Here is a 13,134-nt window from a genome sequence, read left to right on the forward strand (position 1 = left end):
ACAAAGAAATGTCATGAATAAAACATGCTCTCCACCTTCTAAAGGAAGGGTTTATGTTTCTGAAGACTCTATCATTCCTCACAGACCAGATATTCCAACAAGCAAGAAAGACCACTTCAGCAAAGAAAGGTTTCTGAAAGTCCCTTCTTGCAGCATAAGCAATGGCAGCCATGTTATCACCATGCGGCCAGCACACTTGCAAATAAGTCCATACCCTGCAGCTGAAGTTACATGAGAAGAAGAGGTGATCTCTGTCCTCCTTAGTTTGGGTGGGGCACAACACACAGTGATTACAATCAGAGACATTCCAATGCCTTCTCTCCAGCATATCCTGGGTATTAAGCCGACCCATGATGAGCATCCAGGCAAAGAATTTGATTCTCATAGTACAACAACTAGACCAGATCCATGACAATAAAGGATTGGGGTTGATATGCATATGCAGGAAAGAGTAGTATTTTTAGCTGTATAAGGCTTGCCATCTTCTCTCCACGTCCAAACATCAGACTTAGTAATGTCAAGAGAGAAATCAGACATTAGCTGCTGCAAAGACAGCAACTCAGAATGGGCCCTCTCAGAAAGAGGAAGGTGAAATAAAGTAGTAATATCTTGAGTTGCTAAAACCTCCTTGATAGAAAGGAGAGGATCCTTAACAAAGGAGAACAACCTTTGAAACACCTGATCAAAAGGACCAGCAGAAGGGTTGAGATTCCAATCATCACCCCAAAATAGAGCAGTATCCCCAGCCAAGACCTGAACTTTTGAAACCATTCTAAACTTATCCATCAACTTGCATAAATCTCTCCACCAGAAGGAGCCACACAAGACAGTAGCATGAGGTACCCTGTCATGGTAATAAGTATCCCAAACCAGGCTGACCCAAGGAATATTAGCCTTATTGTAAAATTTGCTAAGAAACTTTAACAGCAGAGCTTCATTATGGATTCTCAGGTTTAGGACTCCCAAGCCCTTTTGTTCTTTGGCCTGCACACTAAACCCCATGCTGCTAAGGAAGGAGCATGGTCATTTCCAAATTTTCTCCAAAGACATTGCCTTTGAATTCTCTCAAGTTGTTTGATTATGCCAATTGGAATATCTAGACTGCAAAGGAAGAAGATTGGCACAGAAGACAGGGCTGAGCTGAGGTACTGTAATCTTCCACCCTGTGCAAGGAAACTAGAGCTGACAGAAAGCTTCCTTTCCATAGAATCAACCAAAGGCATCAAATCCATTATTTTTGGCTTCATAAAACCAACAGGGAGGCCAAGATAAGTAAAAGGTAGAGTACCCACAACACAGCCAAACAACCCAGGAAGCCTATTCATTTCCACAGAATCAACATTAATGGGTAACATTGAGGATTTATGATAATTGACATGCAGACCAGTGGATTGAGAGAACAGGAGTAGCATGCTTTTTAGAGACAGTAACTGTTGTTCATCAGCAGGCAAAATAATCAAGGTGTCATCAGCATACTGAATTATTGGGAAATCTTTGTCATGGCAGGGTATTGGCAACTGGAGAAGATCCTTAACATGCATATCATTAACCACAGATTGAAGCAAATCAGCAGCAATTGCAAAAAGGAGAGGTGAAATAGGGTCACCCTGTTTGACACCTTTCCTGCAACAGAACTGCTTACCTGGGACTCCATTCAAAAGCACAAAAGAAGTGCCAGTAGATAAAAATTGTTTAACCAAGAGATCCACCTGTCATTAAATCCTTTGGCCCTGAGGATTTGAAAAATGGCCTCATGCTCAATGGAATTAAATGCTTTTTCAAAATCTAACTTCAGAATAACAATGGGCCGCCTGGATTGATGACACTGGTGAATATACTCAAGAGTCCACCCAACACAGTCCTGGATAGTTTTGGATTTAATGAATCCATATTGGTTTTTGTGGACACAATTCAAAATATCCCCCTGCAACCTATTAGCAGCCATTTTGGAGAGGAATTTAACTCCCATGCCAGAGAGAGATAGGTCTGTAATCATTAATAGATTCAGGAGAATTTTTCTTAGGCACAAGAGTTATGTAAGAATAATTAATATTTTCAATACTAATAGAACCCTCATGGAACCCTCTGGCCAACTCATAAAACTCCTCACAGATAATGTGCCAGCACTTTTAAAAAAACAGACCATTGAACCCATCAGGACTAGGAGCCTTATGAATAGGCATTTCCTTTATTGTTTTGTACATTTCCTCCTTGGAGAAAGGTCTGCTTAAAACATCCAGACCCTCAACCCTTGTGATGATGGAAGAAAGGTCAAATCTCATACTGATCCCTCTAGAGGTGCCCATTCTACCTTTAAAAGCTTCCCAGACTGCAGTAGCCATAGACTCATGGTCAGAAACAACTGTCCCATCATCAAGCTTCAGACTGGCAATGGAATTTTTTCTAAACCTCTCTGTGGCCATAGCATGATTTTTTTGGTATTTTCCTCTCCAACCTTGATAGATCTAATGGTGCACCTCTTCCTCCAATAAATATATTGAAGATGCAGCAAATGTTCAATATGAAGTTTAACAATAGATCTGAAGTTAAATTCTTGTCTGAAAAGAGGTCTAAGCTCTTCAAGAGAATCAAGTATGAGGACCACTCTATTGCACTTGGCAATCAGGATCTTTAGTCTAGACAGATTAGTTTGCCACTTTTTTAGGGTCTGTCTCAGTCCTTTAGGTTTATCTAAATAACAGCAGAGACACCTTGCTTTTGAGAACCAGACTTCCAAGAGTTTGCCACACAATCCAAAAACCCTTCCATTTCCACCCAATAATTCTCAAAACGGAAAATAGTAGATCTTGGGATGGTGGTTTTGATATCAACCACACAAGGAACATGATCTGAGGCAGTTCTAGCAAGAGGCAGAACTTGAGACATTGGATAAACAGAAATCCAGTTAGCAGAAGTAAAAAAAACCAATCTAGTTGCTCAAGCAAAGGATTATCTTGCATATTGGACCATGTGTATGTTCCGCCTTTAATTGGAAGTTCAAGCAAACCCAGGTGTCCAATAATTTCATTAAAAATGAAGATATCATTAACATCTCCACCAGGCAGGTTTCTATTATCCAGGGACCTCATAAAATTAAAGTCACCCAAGAAAAGCCAATTTTCAGAATCAGGGATATTCATATTGTACAACCATGAAACAAATTCATCCCTAAGCTGCCCATGACAGGGGCCATAGACATTGACAAGGGTCCACTGTTCATTATTCTGGGTAGAGGTAAATTGCAAAACAATGCCATAAGGTTAGTGTCAATAAGCACCCCAGTGAGAACAGCAGAATTCCAAACAACCAAAAGACCACCAGATGCACCAACAGAAGGACTATACACAAAAGAATCTAATCGCCACGGACAAAAACTTTTAATTGACTGATAATCACAAGACTGCATCTTTGTTTCTTGCAAACAGACAACCGAGGCCATACTTTCATCAATTTTATTCCTAACAGCACGCTGTCGAGCAGGGGCATTAAGACCACGCACATTCCAGCAAAAAACTTTCCAGCTTCTATTGGAACGATAATCCATTAAACACTGAGGTTAAAGAGCCAAAAGTTCCACCACATAGTAGAGCACAAAGATACCAGTTCAGCAGACAGCAAAAGTAGAAGTTCAAGCGCTTACAGCAGCGTTTATAGCTTACATGACAAGTACTAGAAGCAAATAAAATAGCCCTAAGATAACTAGCAAATTTACAGGCTTGCCACACCCAAGAGCTGAGAAGAGATCTAATCATCGAACATTTTCTGAACATCATCAGTTCTGTCTGCCATAAGCAGAGCAACAGAGAGATTCTCCGACGGAATCCCCAGATCTTGACCAATAATCTGAATGGTCCGAATGGGAGTAGGTGGCGGAACAGACCCCGAAGAAGCCTCACCACGAACTGGAGAGGAAGGCGGTGCATGATCTACTGGAACTGAATCAACAACGGGGATGTCATTCAGCAATGGCTTTGCTCTTGGCTTCTTCTTGCGTGGCTCGGAAAGAGGCAACTGATGCAGAACGGGCTTGAAACCATCTCTTTTAGCTGCACTCCTGGTGCATCGACGCAGAGAAGAATCAACCAAAGGAGTAATCTTTCTTTTCACACTCTTCTTCCTGGCCTGTTGAGCAGAGAAATCAAACTAATCATCCAATATAGAGGAACTGGTCGGCAACACAGGCATAGAGGACTGGCTTGCAACATTGCTGTCAGGCAAGGATGGAGAAGGAAACAGAGCCCTTGCAACTGGGCGACGAGCTGAATCCACGTTCAAGTTAGTAGAGACAGATTCAGAATCCTCAATCACGACAGCCCAAGACTGCTTAGGAATATAAACCGGCTGAAATTGAGGTAGGCTGACCAGGCGAGGGACCTCCGTGGCAGTACCAAACTGGAGCATGGAGTCAAAAGCCCTTTTCCAAATCATTTCCGAAGGGAGAACGAGCCCATAAACCACTCGAGCCATACCAATCACAATTTCTGCATGTTGAATAACGGGCGGCTGGTAAGGAACAATGGCAAGAGCATTGTCCTCTGGAGGCAGATCTTCCTCCACTTGGGGCACAATCACATCATGCAGATGATCATGCAGAGGATCAACAATCAGAATATCTTCAACAGCATCCACCTGCTCAACAGAGTCCGAAGCAACATGCTCATCAATGACCATAGACTCCTAATCCTGAGCAATAGGGCCAGCTTCGTGAGCATCAACAGGATCATTAGCTTGCCAGCCCCAACCCGCATGATTGTGCTACTCATCCATAGGCGGTGGGGGCAAGGGGACATCGTTCCAACCCAGAGCTGGAAAAGGTGGCAGAGCAAATAAGTGGGGATCTTGAACAAACTCCCCAGGCAGAGGGTGAGCATTGCCATTGAGGGGCATGGGATCTTTGTCCTGCGGCACCTGCTCAGCGAAATTAGCTCCAAGAATATAACATGGAGCAGTCCAAGAAACCTTAGCGCCTCCCCAAGCAGCATAATCCGAGAAAACCACATCACGGGGGACAAGTATGTCCTCAGGAAAAGACGCAAAAACCACAGAGCGGACAAGATACGGATCATCACTAATCCAATGATGGAACTTTCCAAACGTGTTGACCGCAGCACTAAGATTTTCAGTGTTTCGAAGGTCAAGGGGGACCCCTAAAAACATTAAGCAACCCTCTCTAAAGCCCTGAACTCCACGGAACCCTTCACCATGATCATGCTTCATGAAACGAACAAATCTATCATTACCAAGATCTTGCGGCGGCAGCTGAATCAAGGCAAAGCGCTCGCCCGCATCTCTGACCTCAAACAAACCAACCCCAGAGATCCAAGGCTGAGCAGAGCGGACATGAAACCCCAACTGATTAACAAGATTAACAACTTCCTGACGAACCTGACCAATCTGACCATGGGGCGGAGCTGGCATGACTTCAGCAATCATAAAGGACTCATGACGGCGCACAATCGGCGACGCAGGGGTGACGAAGGTCCAAGGAAGATGATGCTCGCCACCATCGATGATGTGATGCCCCACCGGGACATAGCGATCTGGGTCCAGCTCAAAAACCGCCATTGGCGAAGCACTAGGCGGCGGTGATGAATGCAGAGGAAGCTCAGGCGGTGGAGGCGGTGTTTTCGGTGGTGAGGTAGAGGGCGTGCAGGGTTTAGGCGATGATGATGGTGATGTGACCAGGGGGCAGGCTATTGGTGGAGTCAGAGCGCGCCGTTCGGGGCAGGAAGGCAAGACCGAAATAGGGGGACTCTTCTGTTTCCAAACCAACCCATATTAAATAGCAATCCTCTCGCAATCCCTCCTGGAGTGGCCCACAACCCCACAAGCCACACAGAGAGCAGAACTAGGGCAACTCACTGATAAATGGCCCTTGACAGAGCAAATCTGACACGTCACAATTTGGTCCACCATGTCATCGACCATGGCATTAAAATTCTCATTAGCTTCCTGTGAAGATGGAATACGAAACCCAGATAGAGAATCCTGCCTACCAAAACACGGGGGCGGAAGACGCGTCGGAGATGGGCCAAGAAAATCCTCAGATTGCGGGCTGCATGCCTCTTCAGGGCCCATAGAAGAGTGGGCCAAAGTAGACTGCGACGAGAGAGCCACCAGCCCAGGCCGGAGACTGGGGAGCCCAAAGCCTCAAGATTTGAAGCACCGGAAATCCCGCCCGAAGATCTAGGGGAAGCAACAGAAGGAGGTGATCGCTCCGGAATGGACGCCACCGTTTCGAACATGATGGAGGGAGAGGCCACCGTCCACTGGAGTTCCACCGGCGACGGAGGATGAATGACAACACGCTCATGATCAGAGAGAGGGTACCCAGCAATTGGAGCCACTTCAATACATTCTTGGGTAGCAGGATAACGATAACCGCGACATGCCTCATAATTTTGAAACGTAGCAAATGACAGCTTCTTCCTGACTGAATTAGCCGAACGAATGGCTGACTTAGAGGGAGGTTTATGCATAGCAATCATACCAAGGGCAGCCCTACGCTTGGAGGGACTAACCAAAATCCATTCAGCATCGCACTCCTTTTTCCAAATCTTAAACTCACGCCACCAATTAGGACCCCCTTTTCCCCAGAGATGAAAGCAACATTTGAATTGTGGGCATGAAAAGGATCTGAGATTGACAACATGAAACCCAACAGAATGGCATGAGATCGTAAAAGAGAAGACCTTATCCTTGAGAAGTTGAACAGAAAGATCAATCGCTGAACCCCCAATTGCAGCCTCTAGGGCCGCAGCCACAGAATCAATATCATGCCGAAAAGCATGCCTACTAAAAGAGACAACCAGAATGGAAGGACGAGAACCCTCCATAGGATGAATGGAAAGACCAGAGGACCGAAAAACCTCATCAGCGAAAGCCAAACCTTTAGAGAAATCCAGATCTAGAGTGGAGCCCCCATGAGATCCCATTGAGATGGGGGTCAAGACGGAGAGGAGATCACACCGCGTTGAATGGGTGGAGAAAGGCTTGAATCCACCGGAGAACCACAGAGATCCTAGGGGAAAACCCTAGAGTCGCCATAGAGAGGTGGAGTCGCCATACCTCAGCACTTGGACCAGCAGAAGGGTTGAGATTCCAATCATCACCCCAAAACAGAGAAGTTTGATACTTGATGATTTTTTTGAGATATGGAGATAGTGATATCAAAGTTGTGCTAGTTGGGTAGTTGTGAATTTGAGGAATACTTGTGTTGAAGTTTGCAAGTCCCGTAGCATGCACGTATGGTAAACGTTGTGTGACAAATTTGAAACATGAGGTGCTATTTGATTTTCTTCCTTATGAGTGGCGGTCGGGGATGAGCGATGGTCTTTTCCTACCAATCTATCCCCCTAGGAGCATGCGCGTAATACTTGGTTTTTTATGACTTGTAGATTTTTGCAATAAGTATATGAGTTCTTTATGACTAATGTTGAGTCCATGGATTATACGCACTCTTACCCTTCCATCATTGCTAGCCTCTTCCGTACCGTGCATTGCCCTTTCTCACATTGAGAGTTGGTGCAAACTTCACCGGTGCATCCAAAACCCGTGATATGATACACTCTTTCACACATAAACCTCCTTATATCTTCCTCAGAACAACCACCATACCTACCTATTATGGCATTTCCATAGCCATTCCGAGATATATTGCCATGCAACTTTCCACCCTTCCGTTTATTATTACACACATCATCATTGTAATATTTCTTTGCATGATCATGTAATTGACATCGTATTTGTGGCAAAGCCACCATTCATAATTTTTCATAGATGTCGCTCTTGATTCATCGCAATCCCGGTACACCGCAGGAGGCATTCATATAGAGTCATATCTTGTTCTAGTATCGAGTTGTAATCTTTGAGTTGTAAATAAATAGAAGTGTGATGATCATCATTAATAGAGCATTGTTCCAAAATAAAGAGAAAGGCCAAAAAAGGAAAGGCCAAATAAAAAAAGAAAGGCAAAAAAAGCCAAATAAAAAAATACAAAAGGGACAATGCTACTATCCTTTTTTCCACACTTGTGCTTCAAAGTAGCACCGTGATCTTCATGATAGAGAGTCTCTTGTTTTGTCACTTTCATATACTAGTGGGAATTTTTCATTATAGAACTTGGCTTGTATATTCCAACAATGGGCTTCCTCAAATGCCCTAGGTCTTCGTGAGCAAGCAAGTTGGATGCACAACCACTTAGTTTCTTTTGTTGAGCTTTCATACATTTATAGCTCTAGTGCATCCGTTGCATGGCAATCCCTACTCCTTGCATTGACATCAATTGATGGGCATCTCCCTTGACCATTGATTAGTCACGTCGATGTGAGACTTTCTCCTTTTTGTCTTCTCCACATAACCCCCTCGTTATATTCTATTCCACCCATAGTGCTATATCCATGGCTCACGCTCATGTATTGCATGAAAGTTGAAAAAGTTTGAGATTACTAAAGTATGAAACAATTGCTTGGCTTGTCATCGGGGTTGTGCATGATGAGAGCATTCTTGTGAGACGAAAATGGAGCATGACCAAACTATATGATTTTGTAGGGATGAACTTTCTTTGGCCATGTTATTCTGAGAAGACATGATTGCTTAGTTAGTATGCTTGAAGTATTATTATTTTTATGTCAATATTAAACTTTTGTCTTGAATCTTATGGATCTGAATATTCTGGCTACAATAAAGAGAAATACATGATGAATATGTTAGGTAGCATCCCACATCAAAAATTCTGTTTTTATCATTTACCTACTCGAGGACGAGCATGAATTAAGCTTGGGGATGCTGATACGTCTCCAACGTATCTATAATTTTTGATTGTTCCATGCTATTATATTATCAAACTTGGATGTTTTATATGCATTTATATACTATTTTATATGATTTTTGGGACTAACCTATTAACCTAGAGCCCAGTGCCAGTTATCAAACGGAGTCCAATTGACCTGAAACTTCACAGAACTTATTTTTGGACCAGAAGAAGCCCACAGAGTATCAGAGATGGACCAGGAGAGTCCCGGGCTGCCCACGAGGGTGGGGGCGCGCCCCCCTGCCTCGTGGACAGCCCGGAGGTCCACCGACGTACTTCTTCCTCCCATATATACCCATATACCCTAAAAACTTTGGAGAGCACAATAGATCGGGAGTTCCACTGCCAGAAGCCTCTGTAGCCATCGAAAACCAATCTAGACCCGTTCTGGCACCCTGCCGGAGGGGGAATCCCTCTCCGGTGGCCATCTTCATCATCCCGGTGCTCTCCATGACGAGGAGGGAGTAGTTCTCCCTCGGGGCTGAGGGTATGTACCAGTAGCTATGTGTTTGATCTCTCTCTCTCTCTCATGTTCTTGAGGTGATACGATCTTGATGTATCGCGATCTTTGCTATTATAGTTGGATCTTATGATGTTTCTCCTCCTCTACTCTCTTGTAATGGGTTGAGTTTTCCCTCTGAAGTTATCTTATCGGATTGAATCTTTAAGGATTTGAGAACACTTGATGTATGTCTTGCGTGGGATACCCGTGGTGACAATGGGGTATTCTATTGATTCACTTGCTGTATGGTTTGGTGATCAACTTGCGGATTCCGTGACCTTGGGAATCTATGCATAGGGGTTGGCACACGTTTTCGTCTTGACTCTCCGGTAGAAACTTTGGGGCACTCTTTGAGGTTCTATGTGTTGGTTGAATAGATGAATTTAAGATTGTGTGATGCATATCATATAATCATGCCCATGGATACTTGAGGTGACATTGGAGTATCTAGGTGACATTAGGGTTTTGGTTGATTTGTGTCTTAAGGTGTTATTCTAGTACGAACTCTAGGGCTGTTTGTGACACTTATAAGAATAGCCCAACGGATTGATTGGAAAGAATAACTTTGAGGTGGTTTCGTACCCTACCATAATCTCTTCGTTTGTTCTCTGCTATTAGTGACTTTGGAGTGACTCTTTGTTGCATGTTGAGAGATAGTTATAGGATCCAATTATGTTATTATTGTTGAGGAAACTTGCACTAGTGAAAGTATGAACCCTAGGCCTTGTTTCAACGCATTGCAATACCGTTTATGCTCACTTTTACCATTAGTTACCTTGCTGTTTTTATATTTTCAGATTACAAAAACTATTATCTACTATCCATATTGCACTTGTATCACCATCTCTTCGCCGAACTAGTGCACCTATACAATTTACCATTGTATTGGGTGTGTTGGGGACACAAGAGACTTTTTGTTATTTGGTTGCAGGGTTGCTTAAGAGAGACCATCTTCATCCTACGCCTCCTACGGATTGATAAACCTTAGGTCATCCACTTGAGGGAAATTTGCTACTGTCCTACAAACCTCTGCACTTGGAGGCCCAACAACGTCTACAAGAAGAAGGTTGTGTAGTAGACATCACTGATCGGCCTAAATTGTGTTACCTTTTCCGGTGTGTTAACCTTTGGAATCGTAATGATCGCAGTATCGTTCCAACCAGCTGGTATAGTACACGTATTGATGGCTTGTAGGACCTCCTCAACTAGATCATCCCCTAACATAGGCCAAAATCTTTTATAGAAGATAGCATGAAGTCCATCTGGTCCTGTAGCTTTTAAGTCCCCAATCTCAAACAGCGCCTTACGAACATCTTCAGCAGTATAAGGGGCAAGAAGAGCATTGTTCATTTCAGTCGCCACTCTCCTACGAACTAGGGACAAAACCTCTTGATTTGGATGTTGGACTTCTGACATGAAGAACTTTGAAAAATAATCAGTAATGTTATTCTTCAGCTCCTTACATTCTCTCCAAATCCCAGAATCATCTAAAAGTTTCTTTATATTATTTCTCTTTTTGCTGTCTGTGGCTGTGTTATGGAAAAACGACGTATTATGATCCCCGTGCATCAACCAGTTTGCACTACCTCTTTGTAGCCAGAAAATTTCCTCTTGGTCCAATAGGTTCTCAATTACCACAATAATCTCCTTTTGTCGGCAGCGTGATTATGTGTTCAAGGGACCACGCCTCAGTCTCTCTAACTATTTTTTTAATTTATTAATTCTCCGCTTCGGGCCCTTGAGAGTTACACGATCCCAAGCGTGCAAATCGGCATGCACGGCTCTCATTCGATCAACTAGTGAAGGGACAATACCTGCTAACTTTGCTTTTTCCCAAGAAGCCTTAACAATTTCAGTGACAATCTCTTCCTTTAACCACCTAGCTTCAAATTGCTTCACGCGCCCCTCTGGTCGTCTGAAAATATTGTCATCCAAATAATCCATGTCCAAGACCAGCGGCCGATGATCGGAATGAACATGTTCTTCATTAATCACCGTCGCACGAGGAAATTTATGTGCCCACCCCACATTGCAAACTACTTTATCAAGACACTCTTGAATTTCACCTCTACTCCAAGTAAAAGGACCGCCCATGTAACCTAAGTCCTCCAGCCCACAGTCCATAAGGCATTCACGAAAATCCCTCATCATTCCATTTGGTCTCGCATTACCGCCCTCTTTTTCCGAGGAATATAAAATTTCATTCAAATCCCCAAAACAACCCAAGGGTGGTCGCCCTTACTATGTAAATTCCGAATATCATCCCAAGATAAATGACGTTCGTTCCAGTTCGGATGACCATAAAAGCCCGTGAATCGCCACTGTACACATCCTCATACATAAACAAAACATCAATAAAATAAGATGATACATAGTTCAACTCGATTTTATTCGACTTATGATAAAACATTACAAGGCCACCGGCCCGACCATCACTTTCCACTATAAACATAGAATCAAAATTTAAAACACGACGTAACTCATCGGCATTACATTTATTCAAATGAGACTTGGAAAGAAAAATTAAATCTGCCCTTGTGCGCCCCTGTAGGTCCAAGAGCTCGCGAACTGCCATGTGGGAGAGCATACCATGGCAGTTCCATCCTAAGATTTTCATTTGGCACGGCGGACCTCCTCCTCGGAGGCCGCCGATGCGCCATTTTTGCCCTTCTCTTCTCCAACCGATTCCACCACTTACTGTTCATACTCCTCTGCATATGCCCCCCCCCCTATCTTTTATTTCATGGATATGGCCCTCATATCTCACCAACCATATTTACTAGTAGAACGCCCGTGCGCTGCCACGGGCTACACATGCTACAATATATACAAGTATAAATGAAACAAACAAATGATTATGTAATCTTCAAGATCGAACTTCTTTTTCCCTCATAAGTCCTAGCGTGTTTGGACATCAAACGAGTGCCCAGCGGGCTTCCCCAAATCGAACCATTCAGACAGCCTGGGCTCCCTCAAATCCTGCCCATATATGGGGGGGGGGGAGGACAAATACGGCTTTCCGGACTATTTTCACGTTATCTCCAACACGAGGTCCCACAATAACCTCATCCCATGACACAACCTTCATTTTTTCTACCGGACCCTCCCATTCCCGCTCAGTTTCCTGTCATAGCGGGACATTTCTCTCTAGAGCCCTCTTTAAAATTGGACGACACTCGCCTTCTCACCTTTAAAAATGGTGTTCTCTCTCTCCTTCACACCATACTTACCCACAAAACGCCAAGGAGGAGTCCCCCGCCAACTCTCTGGCTCTCCGCCCTATTCCGTTCCCTCGGTGTTCGTGTCGGCCATCACCATCACACCTCCCGTGTCCCCCCCCCCCCCCCCCCGCCCCGAGCCAAGAAGGCAGATCCGATGCCTCCCGAGACATTGTCACGTTGTAACATACAGTTGAATGTCGTGCATTACCATGAAACAGAAATACCCATAGTGTTCGTTACTATCTCTTGAAGGAACCAACCAATGCATTTACTCTTCTATCCTATCCAAAAATTCTATGACTTGATACAAAAAGTATGAACCGCTCGCTCATGCAATTTGTTGCAAAGCCATCTCTAATGAAATGCAATTTTCCGTATTTTGCAAATTATTCCGCTGAATAGGCCAACCCCAACCCCCAACTCACTCACTCTCAACTGACACTCTGATCACAAAATCCATTAACTCGTGTTCTAAGTGAGCCAGTGATGCAATAAAATAATATATTAGGGCCATGGCTTACTGTTTTTAGGGTAAAAAACATAAACTCAATCTATTAGTCAGTATAACCAGTCATGTTTTGAACAAATACTACATAGGT

The 13,134-nt window shown here is 43.8% G+C and overlaps 1 protein-coding gene across 1 annotated transcript; it reads right to left on the reverse strand.

Annotated features, from left to right (window-relative positions):
• Positions 1–953: 953 nt before the first annotated feature.
• Positions 954–2,423, reverse strand: LOC147987027 (uncharacterized). The gene is made up of 3 exons (XM_087542247.1): positions 2,144–2,423; positions 1,426–1,642; positions 954–1,317 (listed from the first exon to the last, which is right to left on the reverse strand). The coding sequence occupies exons 1-3, from the start codon at positions 2,421–2,423 to the stop codon at positions 954–956; spliced, it is 861 nt and encodes a 286-aa protein (XP_087398373.1).
• Positions 2,424–13,134: the final 10,711 nt, after the last annotated feature.

The sequence above is a fragment of the Triticum urartu genome, chromosome 2A (assembly GCF_056163025.1).
Source record: "Triticum urartu cultivar PI428250 chromosome 2A, HENAU_Tu73, whole genome shotgun sequence".
In the NCBI taxonomy this organism is placed as follows: Eukaryota; Viridiplantae; Streptophyta; class Magnoliopsida; order Poales; family Poaceae; genus Triticum; species Triticum urartu.

Excerpts from the sequence above, each read along its gene's own strand:
- LOC147987027 (XM_087542247.1), bottom strand. The coding sequence starts at position 2,423 with ATGGCCACAGAGAGGTTTAGAAAAAATTCCATTGCCAGTCTGAAGCTT. Across the intron at positions 1,643-2,143 it reads TAGTCCTGATGGGTTCAATG|GTAAGCAGTTCTGTTGCAGG; the intron begins GTCTGTTTTTTT and ends ATGGAGTCCCAG. Across the intron at positions 1,318-1,425 it reads GCTGATGAACAACAGTTACT|GCTTCCTGGGTTGTTTGGCT; the intron begins GTCTCTAAAAAG and ends GGAAATGAATAG.